Raw genomic sequence first — 26564 nt, 5'->3', positions numbered from 1 at the left:
CCATGTCCATTTCCTCCTAGCTTCTCCTCCCAGTCTCTGCTACAGGGCTTCCTTTGTCCCCGTGGCCAGTCATCCATCCTTAATCCCACATTTTTAACCACGCTGGAGACATGCCGCATGCTTTCAGAGAGTGAGCTGGTGATTGATACCCTTAGTCTCTCTAATACTGTTATGAGAAAACATTCTGGCCTGGTTGTGACACATGATTGTATATGAGGGTCCTTTTACTAATACGTATCTGTCAAATATCTTAGCGAATTAGAGTACTTTTAAATGCAATTAGGTTAAGTGTTGTATCATGTTACATCCACAATTTTTAATCTTATATATTAGTGTTAATAGTTTTCCATGTTTATTCAATCATTTTTTAAAACCATATTTTGCTTCGCTCATAGCTTCAAGTCACCAGTTTTACACTGAGACTGACATTTTGGCTGTAAAACTATTTAATTGCATCCATCTCTAGATGATTTTTATTGTATACATTCATTGGTCTTTTGCAGATTATTGCATTTATTATTCAAGGTTTGTCCTGTTTTGGCTCCATTCATTTCCAGTAACGTTTGCTTGAATCAGTCAACATCATGTTTCAATGTGGAGACAAAACTATAATTATTGCCCCATTTGATCAGAGTACCTCCTTTACATGGCTGGTGGAAAACTTTAAGCAAGACTTCTGATGACTTCTCTCGTTAGTCACTCTTGAATAAAGGTCACCTCATCTGTGGACCTCTGCTTACTCATCCAGAGAGACGGCTGGCCCCAAATTGTTTTGAGATCATGGAAGGTTGGGATATTATCTTAGACACAAGTAAATGATCTAAAGAAATTATCTAACTTTGACTTATTAAAGCTTTCAAAATATTTCATGGTTCATTTTTTCCACGTAGACACTATGCCAACACTACCCCTATGTAAGTCCTACATCCAGCATTATATCTGAAGATGATCGGCTAAATGCGCTACTTTTTTGTTACATGAAAAGAGCCCAAAGGGAAATGAAGATTTTAAAACTCCAGTGCATCAGAGAGAAGCTAGGTGGCAGCCACATGGAGAAAAAGATTAGAGCAGACTGCCATTGCTAAATAACCAAAATCCTTTATTACACTACAAACTGAACATGTAAATTCCTTAAAAACACATAATACAGCGTAAACCAACCTGCATAACAAGATAATTACAACCCATGCATCCTGTGATTACTTTATCATGAAGGTATGTCAAATCTGAAGCGAAAGACTGAAAAGAACTCATATTTAAAAAAGTATAATTCAATTAAAATACATCATTCTTCAAGTGATCTTATTATTTTTTAATTGTTCACTATTTGAGCCATCTCTAAATATTTTTAACTTTTGCTTCTGGATTCTACTTGGGTTTATTTTTTGAATACAAGACATTCATCAAACTGCTTATTCAGAGCAATCACACTGATATCTCTTGAAAAAACAAACACACAAAAAAAATACCACAATCTAACCACTTTATATTTTGCATGTACAGTTACACAGTGCATAATAAATTCAGTTAAAACTGAAGCATGTAAACAATGTGGTTATTGCAGGGTCCTATTGTATGTCTGATTATTAATCTTGTGCCAAGAGATTGGAGGATCTCTCAGCCATCACACTAATTTTTTAGCTCCATCCACAAACTCATTATTAGATTAAGGTTAGGCGCTAGGCTGAACTGGTCTGAAAAACCGAATTCCATCAAAGGAAACTTGAGTAATTTGGTGGCAAATTGTACAAATATATTAACAGGGTTGCCTAGTAATATTAATGGCTGGCTTCATCTTGGTTTGTATTCTCTCTCCATCTAGTCATTCTCCAAACAGCTGGTAACACCCTTGGTCACTTCTTTACTTTCTCTAGCAGCACATTAAAATAACTTTAACAATAGAAATGACATGAGGGAATATTTGAATATTTTTAAAGTAAGTATTTAAAATATTGTCTTGAATTTCAACACTTCCAACTGACCCAGGCCTAGTCTAAACCAATGAAGACAAGTGGTTTTGCTTTCCAAACAGTCTCTCAGATAAAACACCGTATCCACATATAACGATGCTTCATGTAAAGATGCCAATTAAAGGGATTCCTAATTATACTGTTTCACCGAATTCCCTCCATATTTTAAAATCATTGCATCATTTTGCCCACTTCCACACCTAAATAAAACAAAGTGAGCTTGTGCGCCTCTAACTATATATGAATCTCTCCTCAGTACATTAATAAATCAAAAACATTTACAGTCTGTCAATAATGTCCTGTAAGCTCACTGAAACCCTTGTCAAGCCACACACTGCCTGCTTTAACAGCTACGATTAGAGCATTAAACACTCGTGGCTCAGACTGATGTGACCCAGTCAGCAGGCATAATGATTAATTAACAACTCATGCAAAGTGGAGGCCGGCCCTTGAAATATAAAAGATGACAAAGTTAATCAGGCTAATTGTCAAAAGAATCTCATTAACATCAAGCTCAATTTTAGAATGAAGCAGTAAAAAAAGGCAAATGGGATCTTTTTTTTTTTAACCACGTTCACACAAAGACAATCCAGTTAGATTCATTCATAAAAAAAACAAATATTTTTTTTGCATTTGCTCACGATTCATTCCGAATGCTTCCATTTTATTTCCTTTGTCTCTTCACTTTGTCATATGCTAAGTGTGATGCTGTGAATAATGCTTGCAGGGATTTGGGCATCTGCTTCCTCGCCGCTGACTCTGAAGATCACTAAGGTGTTGGAGGGGATGGTGGCGGTGGCGTTGAGGGATTTACCCAGCCAGCCACGAGCTCCTCGTTTGTACATTTTAACTGTTACCTGAAGAAAGCAGAAAAACAAACCTTTCTTTGAGAAAACAAAAGTTAATAAATAAAAAGAAAACATGATTTCTATGAGGATAGTCATGAAATGTTACAATGGGTACCCTTATGGTATTTTCAGCTACTGGCACTCAGTCTTCACATTCACAAACTAAACTTGCAAGAAAGAGCTTGATGACACTGTTCCTATTATTTCCTTTTGTTCCCCATCCCTAAAAATATTTTAATATTAATCTATTTTTCATTTTTTTTTTTTACAGTAGGTTTAATATTTAGTATTGTTTAGCAACTCTCCAAAACAGGAAGTACAACAGAACAAACTGAAGTAAGGTAGATGGTTGGTGATTTAATTCAAAGTGATGAAATAGAAAGAAAGTATCTTTTTGATTAAATTTAACTCTAATGGAATCAATCATTTAACAGCCATCCTACAATCGGAATCATAAAAAAATGGGACTTGAACTAAAGTGGAAGTTTGGTGATTTGGTCAAATAAAACCAACAAACAATATCGTGAAGATGTGCAATAGGAACTGAAATTGAAGTAGGGCTGCAACTAACGATTATTTTGCAAATGGATTAATCTGTCAACTTATTTTTTTATTAATCGATTAATAATCGAATAGCAAAAGATTCTTTAAAGAAGACTTTACTTCATTAAACCTGGTAAAACTCAAACTTCTTCACTTGAGGAGTTTTGCAAAGAGCATATTGACAGGCAATTTTGTAAAAAAAATCTTAAATGCAAAATATTTTAATTCTGTTTTTTTAAATCTTACTATAAGTAAGTGGATCACTCTATCAGCTAAGGCGTGTTTTAGAGTCTATACTCCAGTTAATGATTAATCAATGGCTAAATTGGTTGACGATTATTTCAATAATCAATTAATCCCGATTAATCTGATTGATTGTTTCAGCCCTAAATTCAACTCTAAGATTCAGAATTTTTAAAGTGCCAAATGCAACTGAATTCTGAGTTATAAATATAAAATATCATGGACTCTGTTGGTAAAACAAAAAGGTGTCTCTGGTGATTTGCAGCAGGATAATGACCTGAAACATATGTTCTCTTTGCAAAGCCTAAATCCTTTAGAAATCCAGGGAATGGGCTGAAGAAAAGAGAGCATAATACAGGAATTACAAGTCTGGACTACCTTGCGAGACCATGAAGCATTGTCAAAAATCCCTCTCTCTATACCCTACAATCTTCTTAAAAGATATAGGGCCTGAATGAGTGGCATCCTAATTGCAAAAGGGGGGATTTCTACAAAGTATGAACAGCAGGAGTGGCAGCAATCAAATCACTGGTGATAGTGTTCAAAATATTTCTAAACACAACATTAAATTACTCAAACTATAGTTGGATTAAGCTTCTGTGCTAAAAGAGTCATTCATTTTACACATCTTTTCTAGAAATGTCACTGCATTTATCAATTTATACACCTCATGTTTTAAATGCAAAAAGAATTACATCACAAGAATGAAACCTTGATGCTCATGTAGAACTATTAAACGGTAACCTCTCCCATCAGCTGGTTTAAACACAGAGCTTCTCAGTCGGAACAGAGATCCAAACAGAAGTCCGGAACAGAATAAATATTAAATTAACCTTGTTCTCGGTAGGAGCTTTAATTCCCTTCGCATCATGAATGGAGTCATCCCTCCCGTGATTTTCTGTAGGTTGTAGGGCATAATACGCTTTAACACTACATCAAAACTGCCTGTTATGTTTCAAGCCTGACAATGGAGGCATTAACTAGATTTAGACATGCAGGTAATTGAACCACATCCATTTCAAAAAGAATGCCAAGCCGCATCTCTTGTTTGGCTGCATTTACCGGGGATAACAGAATATTACAGTGCCTTTTCACAGTTCCATTTTCTTTCACTTTAGCATTAGGCAATTTTTCAATTATTTTTTTCACTCTATGTACTTTCATCCCCAGCTCTCCATAATGTCTAGGCCTTTTAGTTAATGCTAGCGACAGTCAGAACCTAGTATATCGGCCCCCTTGTCCATTTTGCAGGTCATTGTGGAAGCCCAATGGGCCTTTTATTACGGCAACATCAAAAGGCAGATAAGCATTAGAGGTGGGGAAAATACCCTGCACTAGATATGTTCCCTCTTTCCTTTGTCTGCTATTGAAAGTGATCATTTTAATAGTGAAGAGGTTGCTGAGCTTCAGGGCTGATGGGAAGTGCGACACCCCTGACAGCCTATGAGCAAGTCGATAACACACCACAAGCACACAGCACAGCCTCAGCACCTGCACGCTCTTGCCGCTAACCTAATTATCCGCAACAAAGGCCACCACGATTTCACACACATATCCTTCCCCCATTTACTTGCTTATTAGTGTGCATTAAAAAAAAATAGGGAAAAAGATGGAGAAAAAAGAAAAAAAGACTAAACAATTGTGTCTTCTATTGCAGCCTTGGCTGGATGCCACATGGCTTGTGTTACAATAGCAACAGGCCACTTCAGAGTCAGTGAGTGTCTATTAATTTGGGATGCATGAAAAAGTAGCTTTGTGACAGCTGGTGGCTTAGAGGTTTACAAACCAAGACAAGAATGTTGGAGTAGAATTATTCTAACAAATTACAGCCAAGTGTAATCATCGCTAATCAGCAATTAACCAATTTAAGGCAAAGAAAGCTCGTTGCATCTATTCTCTGTGGTGCTGCAGCAGGTCAGACAATGTAAAATCTACATTTTCAACCTGAAAAAGACAGGAAAGCAAATACATATATATTCAATTACCCAATCAGCTAATAATAATGATAAAAACAAGGACATCAAGCTTAAGACAACAGGTAGGATTCCTGTTTGGTCCAGGTAAACTGTGTGCCAGATGTTTCTCCATTAAAAAGGGGTTAACAATTTTAAAAGCTTCGCTTTATGCTAAGATTTAAGATAGTTTATGGACAATAGACCTGTTTTATTACGGTAATTAATTTTGTTATATGGCTGACCAATTTCTCTATTTGTAAGTTTCCCAGCTGTATAGAATAAATACAATGTAAAAGCTGTTTACGGTAATTAAAAAATCCGAACAGGTGACATGTTCTGCTCCCAGTGCAGGAGCTCCCCAGCCTACATAACTAATGTACCAAAATAATGTTTATTAATCTTTGCAACGTCACGTAGACCTTCTGTCTGTACCAGTAAAGCTTCACTCACCTCAGCATGCCAAATGCTTGAGGTTACTGAAATGATGGCACAGCACTGGATATAAAATAAATAAATAAAATCAGCTAATAATATCATAAGTCAGTCATTAAAATCCCCCCAAAATTGTTCTTTTTCAACAACAGCATTTTTAACTAGACAAAAATGCTCAAAGATGGATTATAGTTTGTAACAGTTAGTTATAATCTTCAATAAGCCAGCATGACCATATCAATAACTAATTAAATTATATTTAAGTTTTCCTTGAACAAGGTGATAACTACTAATTTAAGCATAAACAGTGTGTTTGTGTGACTGTGACCAACAGCAGGGGCTGAAAGCTTACCTATTACTGTCTTCCCTGAGCAGCTACTCGTTTTTTTGTTTTTTCTTCTCTCTCAGAGATGTTGGAATCATTTGAATGACATCACTCCTCGTGTTTCAGACAACCTCCTTCTTATTTACCATCTGCCAAAAGTCTTCACAAAACAAGGTTAATCTGCATATACTGATCCCACTGGTTTCTTATGTTTTACCTTTTATTGGGTGTAGTTTACATTATCAAAGCTTTCTTGGTGTAAATATGGTTTGATAACAAAAGTTCTATTTTTTAGGTTGTAAATCTTTTTGTTTATGAGGAAATGTGGTTTGATGATTGTGATTAATGAGACGAACTGTGTAACTAGGTAAGGATGTGTCGTGGCCTGTGTGTATTGCCATTCACAAAGTTCAGATTCTTCCTCTGATAAAGTCAAAGAATCCCAGCAGGGCATCAGTCAGAAGGGCCCGTTACCTGGAGGCCACGGGTGCACTGTTTCAGGTGAACTCTCAGTGAGCGTAACGCCACACCGGCTTCAGACGACGGGCTCTTTGTTCTGAGCCGTGTCTCACCAGATGCAAAAGGAGAGGCAACAGAGTGACACACCTCTGACAAGCCAAATGTCTTTGTCAAGGCCTGAAAATATCATGCAAAGGGACAGAAACTGTCTTGGAGATCGATATAATCCAAAGCAAACGCCTGAGTACAAATGTGATTGCCACCTTTTCAATCAAAGATTAAGAGTAAATAACATATTTTGCTTTCACAGCCAGACTAATATAGAGAGGATTTTGTTTCAGAAAAGATTAGAGTCTGTAATGCCAGATATGTAATGTTTTGTAATTTGTAAATAACATTTTTGCATAACTTCAGTTCTTATAAATGTGTGCTCAAAAACAAATACAAATTATGAAATTATGAATACAAAATAAAAATACACACACAATTCTTATAGTTACAGATTCAAAAATGTTCCTAAATCTACAGACCATTAAATTAATTTACATTTCACTCTTTTAGAGAGCTTCCAGATTCGTTATTACATGATGCGTTTAAATGTTGGTGGAAAGCTTGGTCATCTGAGTTTTGCTTTTCCACTAAACTTATTTCACTTTATACTTGTGCTAAATTGGCAAAGACAATTTCCTTTGGAAAATGGGGTCATGGTACCACAGCCCCCCTTAGTTTTTTTTCCAGCTAGGCAGCTGTACATATCTAAATATTGGGTTACAGCAAATGGCCATTAGGTGGCTGGAAAAACAAGCAGATCACCATAGAATTATAAAAAGTAGATGTAGGCCTATGACTTGCACTGAGGGAATAAAAAAAAACACATGCAAAGCTGATCGGGGGGTATCAACTGGGTTTATTTTCTGTGAGAGATTGGAATTCAAATCTACTTCTAATTAAAAAGACTTTAATATTTACTAAAAGTACAATCAGTGTTATATTTTTTCACTAAACCCCCCCCCCCCCCGCCCCCCCCCCAAAAAAATGGAGGTGGACTGAATAACCACTACACTGCATAGTCTCCACCACCTGCATTAAATATATATCATATAATAACTAAATTTAAGCCTGATCCTGATGTAGTTCATCCATTAAAATAACTAAACTATGATTTGATAACAAGTGACTTCTATAATAATAATATCAATAATGATATTTATCTTAAGTCCTAAATATGACCCCCCCCCCCCCCCCCCCCCCCCAAAAAAAAAAAAAAAAGCACATTTAATTCTGAATGGCTGTTTTCAAACAGACTGCCTCAGCTAACAGGAAGCCATTAGACTCTCTCCAATAACCATTTGCATCCAGTCACCCTGCTATGACTTTATTTCCATCCACATAAGTGCATTTTCTAAGAGGTTAAAATATGAATCCCCTCCTTTTCTGCTCAATGGGTCTGGTTGTCTGGCTGACTTGAGAGGGCCCAATCTATGACTGATTTAATTTGGTCTTTATGAACATCTCTAACAAAATTAGCCCCAGCGCACACACCGACTGTCCCCATCTGACTCCATTAACTCTCAAATCGGGTTTAAAGACCATATTGATGCCGACCGGTATTAAGGGTGATTATCAAAACAACAGACAATGGGCCAAAGTGTCTGTTAACTAGTTTATCTATAATTTCACATAACCGTAACAGATGGCAGGGCTGTCAATTAAATATTGTATCTACAGTCCACAGTGGCTGTTTGAACATGTAGTGTTCTGCCATTTACATTAAAAGTAAAAAACAATGCTCACAGGTGGTCAGGATAAATAAATTAGCCTCCAGATTTAACTTTTTCATTTAATGGCAAAGACAAAAATGCTTGTCTGAGAAAACCGTGACCTCAGCTGGTCTTTTCTTGCTGCAAGTAAGTTTTCTTTTCTTTTTTTTCTTTTGCTGTAATTACAAAAAGAAAGAATAAAAACCCTCTAATGGCTCTACGCAGTCCACTTCACCACCTTTATTCACCTCAATTAACAAGAATGGCTTTTGAAGCTGTAATTAAGTGCCTCTGCTCCACTCAGTCCTCTTCATTATTTATGAATCCCTATTGATCATATCTAAGAGCCCTGTTCTCTGGGAGATCACTGTAATATCCGGGATCCACAAAACAAATAACTCAGCTCAGGGAGATAAAATTAAGATCTTAGACCATGACCAAGAAAAATTTCCAGTAAGAACCCCCCCATTTAGTACCACATTTAAATAAAGCGGGGAATCTTTAGTGTAAAATATCCTGAATGAATCCTTAGAATAAAACTGCGCCACAATTTTAATTGACTCTTCTTTGACTACTTAACAATGGATTTCTTTCAGGCGCATGGAAAGATAACAATTCTTGGGCTCTAATGTAACATTGAAAAAATACTTATGGCAGCATTTACATCTTTCTGGGGAGATACTATTGTTTTAGCTCATTATAGTCGTTCGATGCTATTAATACTTTTAGCATGATTGTAAAAATTAAGCCAAAGTAAAAATGCATTTGATGTGATTATAAAAAGTAAATGTTAAAAGCTGAGGAGCTAATGTGTACATTTTGTTGTTTCCCAACCAGGAATTGACATGAATCCGACAGACGATATAAAGAAGAGCTAAAGATTAGGGGGAATAAAAGGTTTTCAAATCCTCAGAACATGCAAAAATGTTCTAAACCATTATAAGAAGAGTTTGATTGCTGTAATGGCAACAAATATTAGGCATTCGATTATTAAAAAAGGTATACATTTTTTTTACGTAAATGAAAGTTATTTTTTCTTTTAAAAAACTGCTGTTGTAAAAACAAGTTGTAATTACTTTTCTTTTTGAGAAACGAATGACTTATTTCCTACTGGTGTGAAAATTGTGAGCCCAACTTTATTTGATCATTGAATTACTTATTGGGTTATTTGAGAAAAGAACTGTTTCAAAAGGGTTTTGGTATTTTTAAAACTTAACTGTCTTTTAAACAGGCTGTGTTTCCAATAATTAACAGTACTAACACTAGCTCGGATTAAAAATTTGTGTTGCACCAAAACCGATACCAGTATTGAGCAGGGCTCCGATACTGCACTAAAATGGTTGTATCGATCAAATAGGGCATCAATACCATTTTGAGAGCCAAAAGTTTATTCAACTATTGTCACCCATTCCAGGAAGGCAATAAAAAGTTCTACTGGATTCACTTTGTATTAGTCTTTTTCCTGCTTCACCAAGGTAGGCAGCAGCTTGACAAACCCACGATGACAATTATTTTACATCCAAGTAGTGTGCAGTTCTTCATATATACACAAACACATCAATTTCAAACAGATGGTATCGGTATCAGCCAATACTGCACAGCCAGACATTGGGTATCGGTATCGGGGCCAAAAAATGGCATTGGCGCAACACTACTAAAAATGAAAACCTGGTTTAAACTTTTAATACTTTACTCTTTCCTAAATCTTACAGTTAAGATTTTCCTATTAATCTTTATTCATGTTACTTACAGCTGCTTACATGAAGCCACTCTTATACTAAGGTCTTTAGCCTTTTAATGATTTTCTGATAATTTGGACTGGAGGAAAAGTTTCAGACAATTTCACACTAAAGCTTGATTCAGATTATTTAAAATTACTTGGCTGAGCTTTAAATTGTTCAAAATATTTTGGAGTAAATGAACGGCAGCTGTTCTTTTACAAAACTGAATCCTTGTAAATATTAATTGAGGCTTAAAACTGAATTAAATTCTCTGTGCGACTGGAGGGATGTTTTCCTTTAAATACATGTAAACAAACTCGCCTTTTAATAATGTATTTTTTTTATTTTTATTTTAGATTTATTCTGGATTTAAAATTGATGCCTTTAACTTTATTTGAACAAATATATTTAAATTTAAAGGGAACTCAATGAGATAAGTAGGAATGTGTAAAATATGAAGCAAAGCAGCTGATGTTTAAATTAACAAATAAGTGCTTGAGGAGCTCTTGTACATGACAGCTATATCACAGAGGACGACACATTTAGAGGAAACACATTGAGTCATATTTAAATTGACAGAGGCAGATGCTCTCCATGGGACTCTTCACTACTTCTCAGTACTCGAGTGAGGAAAAAAAAAAGATTTCTAACAAGTTTAATCACATGGTAGCTTTTATCATTACCTTCCCCTATATAAGTGCTCCAAGTCTTTACTAGTTAATCACAGACACTTGTAAAACGGCAGTACACTTCTCTTGCACAAGTATGTTTTCCTCAGCAGCTTTACACACACACACACACACACACACACACACACACACACACACACACACACACACACACACACACACACACACACACACACACACACACACACACACACACACACACACACAATACATACACTATTGAGAAACTGATTTCCAATTCCAGTTTCTTTTTGAGTGGGATTCTGAAATTATAGAAATTTGAGCATACTGGTGCTTTTCAAAATAAAAAAAATAATAATTTAAGTCTTGATAGCTGTTCAGCAAATTATACATAAAACTTTTAAGTAAAACTTTAAATAAATCAGAGAATAAAATAACTAAATGTGATGATAAGGATGCCTGTTTTGAGCCATAGCCTGACAGTTTTTAATGGTACATTCACACCTGCAGAAGTCTCAGGTCTTCTGCAGATTCCAACCGGTTTTCTTCCAGAATGGTCCTGTATTTTCCATCTTCCCAGCAATTTGAACCATCTTTCCAGTCTCTGCTGAAGAACAGGAGGCCCAAACCATTATGCTGCCCCAACCGTGTAAGACAGTGGGGATGGTGTGTTCAGGATGATGGGCTGTGTTGCTTTTACGCCAAACACAATGTTTGCCAAAAAGTTAGATTTTGGTTTTATCAGACCAGAGCACCTTCTTCTACATGTTTGCTTTGTCTCCCAGGTGGCTTGTGGGAAACTTTAAACAAGACTTTTTTATGGATATCTTTAAATTCTGCCATGGCTTTTTTTTTTTTTTTTTTTTTTAAGTGTTTGTTGTGCAATAAAGAAGCGGCAACAAGATAGCACCCTCCACAAAGCATGATTTTGGTCTGCCTCAGGTACTGACTACTGCTACCATTATCCTGCCCTGCCATCATCACTTGCTATCATGATCTTTCCATTCCTCCAAAAGAGGGAATTCCAACAATCAAATAATCACCTGCAGGAAGTAATTAAGTGTTGCTGCTTGTGTTACTTTCAACCTATTTTGTAATAGACCAGGTACAGATGGTAAACCGAATGAGCTCTATTCAATTTGTTTTATTGCATAAGTGAAAAAACAGGTCGACTCTTTTAAAAAAAGTGTTAAAACATATCAGAAAAAGTAGTCGTACTATTTCCAGTTTGTTGCATTTTGTCACAAAAGAAGGGAAAAACCATTTACTCTCCTATTTTCCAAGTTTCATGTTGGAATAAAACATTTCAAAATCTGCTTCTAAAGTCAGAATTCCAAGAGGAAAAGTTGGAGTTAAGGTTTTGGATCAAGCTAGACCTTACAATAAAATTATTGAATTTGTTAAATATGGCATTAAAGTACTATGGCTGCCATAGATTTGAAATGTAATGTAATAACTGCAACAGTAAAATGTTGTTTGCACTTTCAGCACTTTAAAATCCAACAAACTATTAGTGTACATTAAAAAATTAAAAGAATCAATAGCTTACATTCCTATGATTTTCCGACCCTTAAATAGAGAGACATTGTTAATTCTTAGCTTATCTCATAGTATGTTGCTGGTGTCGCTTACTGACTCTGCTAAGATGTGTATTGGATCCACAGTCTAGCCACAGCCATAATGTAAGCTGGTCAGTCAGTCATTTTTTCTTGATTACTTTAACACAAAAAGTTGATCTAGGATGATTTTAAGTGAGAAAATACACCTAAAAACTTCCTGTTTTGCCAGAAAGCTTTTACATTTTAAGTTAACGTAGGTACTACTTAGAAACCATTTCAGTAGTTTAATGGAAATATTGGGTCAGTGATGAGAAGGAGATTTTACTTCTAGTTTTTACTTTTCCATGACGTAATTTAGCGTCGTGTTAGCCATTGAAATATATACAATGCTACAAGGGCAAAGCTCACGAGTTGGATGCTGTATGTCAGCTTGTTTTAAAGTCCTTTCATCATCCAATAAATTTGACTATTATTATAAAGTTAGGGTTTATGGTAGATTTACGCCTGTTTTGTCCTATTCACTTTAAATTTTAGCTCATTTGCTTTATTAACTGCCTAATTATTTGAGGTTTTACTTAGGCACAAAACAAGGAGAATTCCAATGCTATAGACTAGTCCACCCCAGACTGAAAGATACAGAAACTATTCCTTTAATATTGTGAAAACCTTTGTAAAAATACAGCACTTTTTTTTTTTTTTCTTAAGATATATCGCTTAAATCTGATTTGACCTTGCTTTGTGAACTCTATATTGTGACACAATTATTAAAATTCAACTAAAACAATGCATGTATACGCACCTTTATCAACAATTTGATCTCAACATAAAAGGCTGAATGTCCACAGTCATTGGCGATAAGATCTATTTAGGAAGCAGAATAGTCGGGCTTTGTAAATGACCTGCTCCGGGCCTTTTTACTGTTCGCCATCGTTCATTACCAACACAAAGCAGCTGATGTCCCCCTCCTCACGGCCTTTTCATTTGCCAAGTTCGACATGCACCACACTGTCCATTACAAGGCTGTGACACGTGCAGCCCGGGAGACAGCCAAACGGAGAGGAATGCAGGGTGGAGTTAAATTAACAAGCTGCAATTGTGTGGAACCCGTGGACCGTCTGGGAGACGAGATGTAGCTCCAGCAACCGAGATACGCTCATTTGTAGTCTTTATGTAAGCTGAGATGTTTACTGTGACTTTACAAGCCTTTGACAATGCCACATGCAATTAAATACACTTTAAGGAGCTCCTTGTGAAGAAACTGTCAGAAATACCAGACTTTAAAAATACAAGAAAATAACCAAACAGGAGGTAATACAGAGAGCAGGAACAAAAATAAACCTGCACTTTAGATCTGGCCGTAAGCAGACTTTCACCTCCTACTCTCTCTCTTTAAGACACAGACACACACACTGTAATTACTCCTCTATCCATACAAATTGAATGAAGCCAGAACCGTGGTCTAAGAATATGGACCGTAATTAATAAATTACAGTTACTCTACTCTATCATTCTCCACTTTGGAGCATAGACCTCCCATTCACCACAGAGCAATTACCCCAGCTCACGGGTAAAACACGCGCGACCTGATGCTGCTTTTAACAGAGCAAACAGATGCAGGAGTAAAACCGTAAGGTCATACCACAGGTTTTTCAGCCTGTGTTTACAAGTAACAAATCAAAAGCATGCATTATTTCTGAGCCTTGAAAATATACCCAGGGGAGATATTAAGTTTCCCTGTAACCCCTCAAGCATCCCCCCTTTGCAGCTGCTGCAGGAGTAAAGTGGACGTCTTCCTGCAGACAGTGGACGACACGGGCTTCGAGCTGAAAACACCCTATGCACAATTTAATTCACATACTTCAGTTTTTATGATTAAAACTCATACAGTCTGCAGCATATGTCAGGCTTCGTGACACTTTTGCAATTTAAAAAAAAATGTCTTTCAAAAACAATACATTTTCTTACACCGTGTGTGTCCCCTTTGGCTAGAAAGGAGACTGCTGGAGACTGTCTAATGACTGCTAGGTCGTGTATCAAATACACAGCAGCTGGAGGCAAATGGGGAGACTCTGGGTTTGGGTTTTAGATGTTGTGGGGGCTGGGTGCAAAGTGAAGCCCAGACTTGCACAGGAGGTCTAGGCTCAGTATTTGGGTGCAGAGGGGTTATGATTCAATAATGGAAGGGTAGTACAGGTCATGGTGTTTAAGAAGTTATGTCAACATTCTCAACACATCAACTGACAAGTGAAAGTGATGTATGTGATGCAAATCATTTTTTGTGTGAGAGGAAAAAAAAAAAAAACTTTTCTAGAAATTAAAACAAAACATAAATTAAACTCTGACTCGTTTACTGTAAACAGATGGTGATTTCATATGGTGTTCCTCAGGGGCCAGTGCTGGGACCAGTGTTATTTCTCTAATTATTAATACTTGGGAAGTTTCTAAACTTAACCTTTAAAAAATACATCTATATATTATATATATATTACCTCAGGAGGTACTATATATTCTGCTCTTTTTTTAATAGTTCCTTATCAGTCTTTCTGTTTTGAAGTGTGAGGAATCATTGTTATATCAACTAATGTAACTGAACATAAAGCTAAGAGAGATACAAAAACACCTTTTTAAGCAGCCTAAATGGTTATGACTTTGTGAAAAACAGATTCAGTCACTTATCAGTGACTGTATGACTGTATTGACTATGTATAGTGACTGTACTAATATGACTCTATTAGTTAAAAGAGTAAATTACGAAACAGTTCTATTAATGAACTATGATAAAGGGGAATATCAAAAAGGGTTTAATATATCCTCTAAAGTAATTATATCAATAATTGAAAACATTAGTAATATGAACTCGAGTGTAATATCTGAAAAATAAAACAAAAGAAAGTCCACAAATGTCTCTAACTTGTAAATGATTACTTAGGGTTTTTTTGTGTTTTTCTTTTAATTAGAAAAGGAATGATGCATAGTGCAATATTGAAGAATTTCTCTAAATTTCTCTAAATTATACTAGTAATGTCCTGTTTAATAAATAGGTTGTTGCAGGCAGTAAACATTATTATTTACCACCCTAAAAAAACATGAAATACAAAAAATGACATTCAGTTAATCAGAATGCTGTCACTATTAAATTGACAAAAGTTGATCCAATCCCATCCAGGCAATGCATGCAGTCATATATGGTTATACAAGGTTATTTTGAGTCTATTTCTGATAAAACATGCTAAAATTAATTTAAGCATTTAGTGCCTGTTGGTATATCACTATTAACATCCAACAATAAATGATTTTTCTAATAAGGATCAGCATTCAAAATCTGAATTAAACTATGAAAATGTAAAACTCAAACCGTTACAAATAAGGTTCCACAGTAATATTACTTCTAAGGCTGCAAATGACCAAGTTACAATACTGGAAAATATGCTACCAAATTTGCTTTAATTAGGATTACTTTTATTTATAAAAGCACCTCATGGGATCATCACTATAGAGAGATAAAGTAATGCTGGCTTTGATTTAGTCTGGCTACTCATAAAATGATTAATATTGTCATCAATCAGTAATTCTACTCTAAATGTGTCTTTTTCTGTTATAGTGAGTGTAATGAGATAGCCAAGAGTTTTTCTAATACTTGATATTTTACTTCAAGGAGAAATCTTAAAAGAGTAGTTATTTTCTTTATAGCATATAAAGCCATCATTTTCAGTGTCGCTTATTAATATCATAATTTGCTTAAACTTTGAAATAAACATGAATTGTAACTCAAATTTGGTTAAATAACCTTTTTATCTGGTGTCATCTCCATCACTGATAGGGACATAATATTAGTTTTTTTTTCACATCACAACAAGGCTGATGAGTTGTGAGCTGACAGGGTACTACTGCCCCCTGCTGGGTCAGGTCCAGCCTTACATTTGATGTCATTACATGGCATTTGGACTTGTTAGTATCAGGTTAGTGTACTCACCTGAGGAACGTGACCCAGCAGAGCCCACAGTGATTCAGCAGAAAAGGTCTTGATTCTGGAGAACTCCAATGTTTCAGTATCCTGGCGGTCAAGAGCGATGTACTGGCAGCCCAAGTAGTCTCCTTTCAGCTGCTCCCCACCATGCAGAAGCAACAGATCCCATGTTCCCATCTTCCTGAGGACTCCACGCACCGACTCTATCTGCCTGTATGACAGATGCCCTGCAGAGAGGTAAAAAACAACCACAAATAAAACTGGTTGTATATTGAAAATGTATTAAATGACTAGAATTTGAGACCAAAAAATATATATAAAAAAAAAAAGGTTGTTTACTCGGTCAGCAAGTTTTCTAAAACTCATTATGGCATTAACTACACTCTGTGCCAAATTTCTAAGGCCTACCCATTTACCTGAAATCCAGGAAGGAGTCAAAGCATCAGATATCCAGCCCACATAACCTTCTTTGAAAGTTCTCAGGAACTCATCTATCTCTCCATAAGGAACCAGCTCCCTCCTCTTCCTCAACTCATCATCCAGCTTGCAGTCAGGCGACAGAAATATGACCCTGGGGAGGAAGAGACTGTTGCGTATTGGCACTCCACTCCTCTTCAAATGACTGCATAACTGAGCTGTTTTGCTCTAAAAGAGAGTAAAACATCAGGGAGAAGCAAATAAATGTGCATCTGTATCATTATGCCATTAATTCAACATCATCATCATGACAAACTGGATGGTATGTTTACTTCTTTCATCATATAATCCTTTTATTGACGTGATATTTTGTAAAAAGACATCATCTTGTTCATTCTAAAAATATTTTCTTGGTACCTTTAGCGTAATGGGAAATTTTAAACAATATAATGGAAAAAAATTAAAGATTAATCAAATTCCAGCCATCTCATTAAGACTCATCCTATTACCACAAACAATTTACTGTTGGTGCAGATAGACATAGAACAGGGAGAATATTCTGCAGCTTCTTCTACTCAAATACTTGCAATACAAATAGGTAAGGAAAGGGGCAAAAAAAAGGACCCAAGTTGAATGGTAGAATACATAACAGCCCCACACAGGATGCCTATGTAAGTTTGATAGAGGAAGATCTCGCTAAGCAGTTTTATCCAGAGTGGCTTTCTAATGAGGATAAGACACTGCATTTAATATCAAATTGACAAGTAAAGAATGTTTTTCTTTGCAATACAAACAGCTTTTGCAATGACATACATGGTCAGTTAATATCAAGTTTCAGATAATTCAATAAGGTCCAATTATGGTGTTGTATTCTGATCCAACTGCTTACAGCCTGGCTTAATTCAGAGTCAAATTTAGTTGATTATTTTCTACCTATTTGGTAAAAAGTTACTCATGCAAAGAAACCAATGTGATTGCACTATGTGACTGATTTAGAAGCGATAGTTTTGCTTTTTACCTAACGTGCTGATAATGGAGAGGAATAACCCTCATCTGATAGGTAAAAACCTCCAGCAGAGAAAAGGAATGAAAGAGCAAAAAAAAAAAAAAAAGTAAAACAACCAAAATAAGAAAATCACAGAAGGTCTGAGCTGAGAGTCCTTTCAATTGGAAAGAACAGACTAAAAGGTAATGGAAGCTGTCAATAGATCTTTCTATTAAAGACATGCAGGTAAACACAGATAAACTGGCAAAGGCTGCTTTCTATGGAATAAAAAACAAAAATGGTCCACAGTGACATCCACAATGGTTTCGCTATGAAAGAGACATGGCTAAACATAGAGGTAAAAGATATTTTTCTATGGAATGAGGAGTACAAAAAGTTAACAGCACACAAAGTTTAGACAGTAGTTCAGAAAGGGCACAAAAGCACAAGAAATAAATATAAAAGCAAAAAATGAGAAGTGTTTTTCTTATACTAACATTAAAATAGAACACAAAGATCAGGCAATAGTCTTTTAAATGGCTCAAAGTAAGAAAGAGACACAGCTACACTGCAAAAACAATCCAGAAATAAGTAAAAAAATGGCTTAAATTAAGTATATTTAGCCTTAATTTGAGCAGGTAAATAAGATGATCTGCCAATGGAATGAGTATTTTCACTCTTAAAATAAGATAGTTAGATAATATTTACTTGAAATAAGACGATAAAATAGTTTTTTCTTATTTTAAAAGGAAATTGTCTTGTTCCATTGGCAAAGTGTCTTACTTACCTCCTCAAATCAAGGAAAAACGCACTTATTTTAAGAAAAAATAACTTATTGAGATTTCTATTTTTTGCAGTGTAAATAGAGAAGCACTGAACCAAGGGGGTTAACCGCTATGGGAAGAAAAAAAAATGACCATTACTTTTTGGTCCCCATTGCTCACATAACTCCAGCTCCTGACATGGTACCTGCGCCATCTTTGTTCGCTCTTGCCCCCAAAACGAATCCCATAATGCTTTTTCAAGGAGAGCTCTTGCAAAGCATTCTGGGATATATCTGCTCATTTAGTGACCATGGATGCACATTACTTTTCAATGTGCATTGTGGTAGATTTTGAATCCACTACTTTTTTCTTCCACTAGATATTTGGACACTCTTTTAAATGGTGTGACGTTTATTTAGTGCTAATATAGGTGTGAGGGCGGACATTTTGACACAGCCATAGTTTAGTCAATGGCCCCATCAAAAAAGGAGACACGGCTAAACAAAGAAGGACTTAGACAAAAAGTTGATGAGAGAGTACTTAAAAGGAGACACAGCTAAATATTGAGGTTGAAAAGAACAGCAAAACTGATGATAGACATACACTAGATCACCAAACGTATTGTGTCACACCAACAAATTAGTACATTTAAATGTTCAATAAAAGATGAGTTTTGGAAACTAAAAAATGTGTTGAATTGTAAAATGTCTGAATTAAAGCAGAGGCTGCAAACCCTGGTTTTCTCACCAGTGAACAAGTTTCTATCATGTGGGACAGTGACGCCATCAACAAACTGGACCATATAGATTAAGAATAAGAGAGAAAGTAAAGTGGATACACAAATAGTTTTGGCAATCGTGTAGTTCTTTCAATGAGCACAATGAGGGAAGAGACAATGAAAGGGAAATATAATCAGGTGTACTTTCTATGGAAAAAGAAATAAAAAAACAAAGGGTAGAACACCTAATAGAAGAGTGAATTTAAAAATATCTCATCTATGAAGCTGAGATAAAGTTGCTAAGTATAAAATGTATTCAGTCACAGAAAAACAATGCCAGGAGTTAGTAGACTATCAGGTTTAACAACATCTTTAAGTACCGTAAAACTGGTAAAACGATTCATTTTAGGAACTAATTGATTTGAGCATCTATGCACATTGTTCCACATTGGAGGCTTTCAGGGAAAAATAAAAAAGGCTGGGAACCAGTGATCTTAAACAAATGGAAGTGATGTAACCTCAGGTGTATCTGCAGACTGAAAAATTTAAACAGAACGGCTTGTTTGCCGTCTAATCAAGCTTCCCGTCATACTGAAGCATCTATAGAAATGGAAATGAGTGACTCCTAACAGAAAAAGGTCACAGCTGTGTTTAGGCACCTGCCTGCTTTCAACCCCCAGTCCCACCCCCTCAGTCTGTGAACGCAATTATAAGAGTGCCCACTTGTGAAGTTTAGGTAGCCCTGCTGCCGTGTTTGAAATTTCCATATAAATTGTTACAGTGACACAGAGTCTCTTAACCCGACAGCAGTTTGTATGAATTCAGTGATTTGGATAATTAATTGGACCTTGAGCTTAAGTAAGACACACAGTTAAGCTCTTCTATTATATTTTTGTTAGGCAACATTCTGCTAATTGAGTGTGTTTACCATGACAGCTTTGAGGGGATCATCAACCTGCTCAATGCGAGTATTATGCTGCAGTCATAATACTCGCATTGAGCAGGTACTCGCATTGAGTCATGCTGCAGCCAGAGTTCTAATGAAAATTAAAAAGAGAGATCATATCTCGCCTATCCTGGCTTCTCTTCATTGGCTTCCTGTTAAATCAAGAATAGAATTTAAAATCCTCCTTCTCACATATAAAGCCTTAAATGGCCAAGCTCCATCTTATATCAGAGATCTGATTGTTCCTTATGTTCCTAACAGAGCACTTCGCTCTCAATCTGCAGGTTTACTAGTGGTTCCTAGAATTTCTAAAAGTAGAATGGGAGGCAGATCTTTTAGTTATCAGGCTCCTCTCCTGTGGAACCAACTACCAGTTTTAGTCCGTGAGGCAGACACCCTGTCTACTTTTAAGTCTAGGCTTAAAACTTTCATTTTTGATAAAGCTTATAGTTAGGGTGGCTCAGGTTATCCTGAGCTATCTCTATAGTTATGCTGCTATAGGCTTAGACTTTTGGAGGACATAGGGACCCCCATTTCATCATTCTGCTTCATTCTCTCTCTGTTCTCCTATTCTGCAGAATCTGTTAGTTCAATCTCTAACCTTCTGCTCTCTCTGCTTTTCCTCAGAGTAGCTTTGCCTCGTCTGTTCCTGTTTGGCTGTGACGTCATCCTGGAAAAAAATATCAGCTGTGCTGCTTCTATCAACACCCTTGTTAATAGATGTTGGAGATCGGCCTGTTTTCCAGTGTGGTCCTGTTTCTCTGACCGTGACTGAGTGGATGTGCTCTCTTCGTCCTCTGGCATGGGAGCTGCCTCGGAGCTCGTCTGCCTGGCTGTGTGTTTCCTGGACGGGGCCGCCTTTTACAGCTGCTTTTTGTATCTCTGCTTCTGTCTCCTTGAACCCCAGTCGGCCTCGGCAGATGGCCGCTCACACTGAGCCTGGTTCTGCTGGAGGTTTCTTCCTGTTAAAAGGGAGTTTTTCCTCTCCACTGTCGCTACAAGCATGCTTAGTTTGGGGGATTGTATTTGAGTCAATGAGTCAATGCAATCAACTGGTTTTCCTTAGATAGAAAACTTTGTATCAATTTGATCTGGTTGAACTGTAAAGTGCCTTGAGATGACATGTGTTGTGAATTTGGCGCTATATAAATAAACTGAATTGAATTGAATTGAATTGAATTATTAGTGAAGTTTTGGTATTCTTCTTTTACTTGCACATGCCAGTTTTTGTTGTGAGCATACACTGTCCCACTCCAGGGCTTTAGATCCATGCAGAATATCCCATGACCTAAAAAAACAAAAAAAGGAGATAAAAATACATAAATACCTACACATCCCTAAAATGTTTTTTTTTGTGGTTTGTTTGATTTTTTTTTTGTTTTTCCTTTTTTGAGTTCTTTAATGGCAGTAATTAGAAAGAAAAGTAGCACATAGAGGAAGACATCCAGGAAAGTAAACTAGAATAAGCATAATTTATCTGTGTAGTATAACTTGAATTCTACACATAAATCCATCTGGAAAGGCTCCTGTGGAAATTGTTCGCAAAAGGGAGGGACATTCGGTACAATTCTTCGAGTTGATGGGTAAATCACCAAGTGGCACCTGCCTACCGTGTCGAGTTTTTAGCTAATTGCAGCAGCAGTAGTAGCTCTGTCATATCATGTTCTTGATTTTTATTCACAACTAGCAAAGTTAACTGGTAAATGAAACTATTGCCAAATCCGTAGGGTGAAACGTGCAAACATCTTTCCCATCCAAATCAGCACAAATCATGTAGTAGCGTTGATGCAGCCCTGTTTGTTTTGCCTCAGCCTGGCGTTTCTGGTTGATGTCACTGCATTCCAATGGTTCGAAAAATATCTGTTGTGAATTCGCAGCAAAGGTTGTTCACATTTCCAAATATATATACAACTTTTATGTGATCTCCTGTGTGACCTGTATTTACACAACTTAAAGGTATACAGGATGATCTTTTATTTCCGGGTGGATCATCTAAATAAGTGGTCCTCCTTATTGTCAATCATTCTGGTGATATGTTAATGTAAGGCCGACCTACATGCTCGTCCCCAGTTAGCTATCTTTTTCTGCATGTGCGCACTTTCTGACATATATCTGTGGTGAGCTATAGTGTCAGACAGTCATTGAAGTTCACATTTTTCATTGTGGTTTTTAAATATGGCCAGGGGTTGTAAGAGAAGTGTATAAGAAGAAATGAAAGACCTCAGAAGAGGCAGCTATATCCCAGAATCCTTTGTACGGAGAGCTCTTCTCACAAAGCATTATGGGATTTGCTGTCACAGCGGCCCGCTGTCGCTACCTGACAGTGGCGACTAATAACAAAGATAACACGGGCACCGCGCAGTGGAGGAGGAGCTACGTGACCAAAGGAGCAAAAAGTAGTGATCATCTGTCCAAACGGTCAGGTAACTGAGTTTGCTATAAAGGCCACTATAAAGTCCCCGCTCTATATAGTGATTGAGGTATTTAGGGGTTAGCAGAAATTTGGACACAGTAAGCTTGTATGAGCTATGAGAACAGTATCTTTTGTGCACTAGGAGAAATGGGGTCGTGCATGCTCTAGCACACGTTTAATAAGTGTTCCCTCTCGGGAGCGGGTACAGGGTTGTGCATGTGCATGTTTTTTTTAAATTGGAGAGGGTGGTTCTTTTAATAAAATTTGTGAAAATCCCCCACAATACCTTTAAATGTCCCGCATGCGCATTAGAGGACACAATGACATCACAAGCAATCGTGCTCTGTGTTTACGGACGTAAACATGGATGATAGAGCACATCTGTGCTGGAGCACATCTTGCAATCTTTAATTTCTTTGCTGACCTTAGCCAACGCATTAACAACACAATCTTTACAAGAAGGTTGAAAATAAAGACTGCTCTCCGCATTGTCATCCGCCGTAATTGTTTTTCTTCTCACTTCTGCGTAGCAAAACACAGAATAGTGGCCTTTGTTGTGTTTTAATGGGGTACAGTTTGAATTAATTTAAAAAAGATCAGATAGGTATGGCATTCAGAACCACATAGCCAAGTGGCCTGGGTCACACTGTAAAAAAAATAAAATCTGATCTTTGTTGTTAAAACTTTCATGAAAAGATTACATCCAAGCAAAATATGGGCAAAAAAATACAAATAAAATCAGATTTGGGTGAATTCAGGCTGCAGTGTGAACGTATGGCCTTCGTAGCTCAAAATAGGGTAAAGTTGGTATCAGCGGGTCAAAGGGGCAGAAATCCTGAATTAATGCTTTCAAACCTGTCAAGATAACCATGTTGATGTCGTCTTTGGCTGTTAGAAGCTGGTCGGAAACACGAAGATTGCAATACACATCTTCCTTCCTCAGTCCAGTGACTTTTCTGCAGAAGAGAAGCACAAAGGAATACAATTTGTCCCTTGTTTCAGGTCATTATTTCTTGCCTTATATACAGCAGAATAATAAGATGCCAATGTGAAACACCTTGTCCCAATACATTATGAGATTTTGCATTATTCTGCCCTCAGTTTTTGGACACAAACATTGAAGTGTCTCTCAAGCTACAGGTTGTTACTGTGATGATGCAACTTTTGCTGCAAATAAGGCTTTAAATAACATGCACAAAGCTCTTGATTTATACAGTCATTTAATATAAGGAATTTCTAAAGACAATCTCAGAAAAGTGTGAAAGACCTCATTGGTATGTACAATTTATCTTAGTGATAAAGAGAATCATTTAGTTTAAAACAAATCTTAGCAACAATTCATCCACTTTCTAGGGTTAATTTTTCATAACACGGCATACTTACATGACATGTTGTAAAAAGTCAGGCTGGGTTGGAAGCTGCTTTAAAGTTTGTTTTTGAGAGCTTTCTGAAGTTTTATGGGGAAAATGGAAATGGGTGAGGAGGTTTCCAAACTGAAGCATTCTATTTATATCTAAAATAAAAAAAAATAAAAAGACTTGGTTAGATCACATGCTGTAAGAAAACATTAAATATATATGCTAATATATATATATATTTAGATGGCCTTGCAAAAGGGGTCCTACCTGTTCACCCTTATCTTGAGAAGTTACAACATTCCAACACAAACAAATGTTGGGGTTTTATGTGGTATACCAACACAAGGGAGAACATTATTGTGAAAGTGGAATTAAAAATTATTTATTTCAATTTAAAATACAAATCTAGAAAGTGTGAGGCGAATCTGAACTTAGCCTCTCTTAGTGAACAGTTAATATAACTATCTTTAAGTGCTATTTAAGGAAACCTATAGGGTTAATGGGGAGGTATGTCTCTAGCACCTTTGCTTTAAACTCAACTTTGATCAGACTTGCTGTATAGAAAGTGTGAACATCAGTTTACAGTTTTTGCAACATTTGACAGTCTTGGGCCAATTTAACATTCTAAATGTCTTGCTCTAAATATTAAATATTTGTCATGTAGTTTTGCCTCTAAGAAGGCAAAGTCAAGTCCCTGTTTAAAAAAAAAAAGTATCCAATTACCAACTTAATCTCAGTTCACTGCAAAAAAATGAAATCTAAATGAGTAATTTCTTCTTAAAATAAGTGCATTTTTTCTTGAATTAAGGATTTAAGTGAGACACTTTGCCAATGGAACAAGACAATTTACACTTAAAATAAGAAAAAACAATTGCATTGTCTTATTTCAAGTGCATATTATCTAATTATCTTATTTTAAGAGTAAAAATACTCATTCCATTGGCAAATCATCTTATTTAACTGCTCAAATTAAGGGTAAATACACTCAATTTAAGACATTTTTACTCATTTTGAGATCATTTTTGCAGTGTTGACCATGGTACCTTCTTCCATACATGCTGTAAAACATATTTTTCCCGTGCAACTCTCTGTCTTTGCAGCTCCTCCAGCCATCAACCTCTGGCTGTTACTCCTTTTGATTTTCTAAGCTTTTTTGCAAGTTAAGGTACACTTTTATAGTTTTGGATGTTTGCAGTTGTGACACAGTTTTCATTTTTATAAGATGAACTGAGGAGTGATGTTTTGGATACTGTTTTAGTACCTAAACCTGTTTAAACCCCCCACATTTCCCCAGCCTCTCTTTTGTGTGTGTGTTTTTTTTTTTCTAGTATGCTTATGTTCCTTGATGTTTTCCAACAAATATCTGTGGCTTAAACATAAGAGCTAGATTCATATAGATTTGACAACAGATTCATGTCTCAAAACAATTCCTATGGAAATATTTGGGGGTAAAGTAGTCTGAATACATAGAGACAGACCTTTTGAGAGTTTCATGTTAAATTATGGGGGGGAATAAAAAACCTTTTGCATTTAATTGCAGTTGTCATGACAGATTTAAACTTCGTTTTCATACTTTCAGCGAGATATTTATACAAAGAGGAGAGTTTATCTCAGGCAAATAACATTCACAGCTTAGGAAAATAGTTGCATAAAACGTTTTCAGCGGCGTTGACGGAAGTTGGATGTTTAAAATAAAATAAACAAACTAAGAAGAATAGAACAAAGAAGGCATGGGTGTCTGACACAAGCTTCCTTGCAAGCAAACTGTACTCACTTTTTTGTTGTTGTTGCTCTTTTTAGTGTTTGTAAAGCTTCGGAAGAGGAAAGGTTTTCACTCTGTCATCTTTCAGGTCTCTGTGTTCAATCTATTTTCATCTAAATGCGAAGTAACTCTATCCAGGAAAACTGTTTCACAACTTCAGCGTCCCTAGCTCCCCTCCAGCTGGGGCAAAGCGTTGCTGGAAGAAGTAAACAACAGACCACGTGCGCCACCTGCAGCGTCACATTTCGCCCTAATAGACGTGACATCAGAGAGGACGTCAGTCAGTCCAGCACTGATGCATCCATTCAGAACATTTCTTTTCTACATTCTAAGACATTTTTCTAATTTAATCAGAAAATGCTTGCATTTATTTTGTGAAATTGGGTTATTTTAAATTCAGAAAGAGTTGCATGAGAAAACAAAACAAATGGCTTCATTAGTGAAAGCCATAAAGCCCATTTCAAATGATACAAACTTTAGCCTGCATGATAAATAGTAAGTTAGAGCTATCTTTATTTAGATTAAAAAAAAGAAAATATTCTTGATCAAAACAAGCAGAATTTCAGTTGTTTTTCAATTCTGTCATAAAACCTCCAGGAAATGCCCCAAATTTAATGTTTTCCATTTTCAAATAGCCATTAAAGGTGTCCAATCCAAAAAAAGCATAAAAAGTTTATCATATAAATACAGCAACAGAGAAAAAAACTGCATATATTCCATGCAGATAAGTCATCTTCAGAATCTGTATGTCAGAGACCTTAAACACTAT

General features: G+C 36.3%; 1 protein-coding gene across 1 annotated transcript; it reads right to left on the bottom strand.

Annotated features, from left to right (window-relative positions):
• Positions 1-1076: 1076 nt before the first annotated feature.
• si:zfos-911d5.4 lies at positions 1077-25998 on the bottom strand. The gene is made up of 8 exons (XM_038274072.1): positions 25808-25998; positions 24059-24188; positions 23531-23631; positions 21448-21550; positions 20245-20290; positions 16849-17077; positions 16439-16659; positions 1077-2827 (listed from the first exon to the last, which is right to left on the bottom strand). Exons 2-8 carry the CDS (start codon positions 24175-24177, stop codon positions 2660-2662), a joined length of 987 nt encoding a protein of 328 aa, XP_038130000.1. The 5' UTR covers positions 24178-24188; positions 25808-25998; the 3' UTR covers positions 1077-2659.
• Between the last annotated feature and the right edge of the window lie 566 nt (positions 25999-26564).

The sequence above is a fragment of the Cyprinodon tularosa genome, unplaced genomic scaffold (assembly GCF_016077235.1).
Source record: "Cyprinodon tularosa strain WSP-4 unplaced genomic scaffold, ASM1607723v1 ctg90, whole genome shotgun sequence".
Classification (NCBI taxonomy): domain Eukaryota; kingdom Metazoa; phylum Chordata; class Actinopteri; order Cyprinodontiformes; family Cyprinodontidae; genus Cyprinodon; species Cyprinodon tularosa.
This window is presented reverse-complemented; position numbering and strand designations above follow the sequence as displayed.

Coding starts and splice junctions, on each gene's coding strand:
- si:zfos-911d5.4 (XM_038274072.1), bottom strand. CDS start 24,177: ATGCTTCAGTTTGGAAACCTCCTCACCCATTTCCATTTTCCCCATAAA. Junction 16,660..16,848: donor GACTCCTTCCTGGATTTCAG/GTAAATGGGTAG, acceptor ACCTCTCTGCAG/GGCATCTGTCATACAGGCAG. Junction 2,828..16,438: donor TGCTGGGTCACGTTCCTCAG/GTGAGTACACTA, acceptor TGCTTTCTTCAG/GTAACAGTTAAAATGTACAA.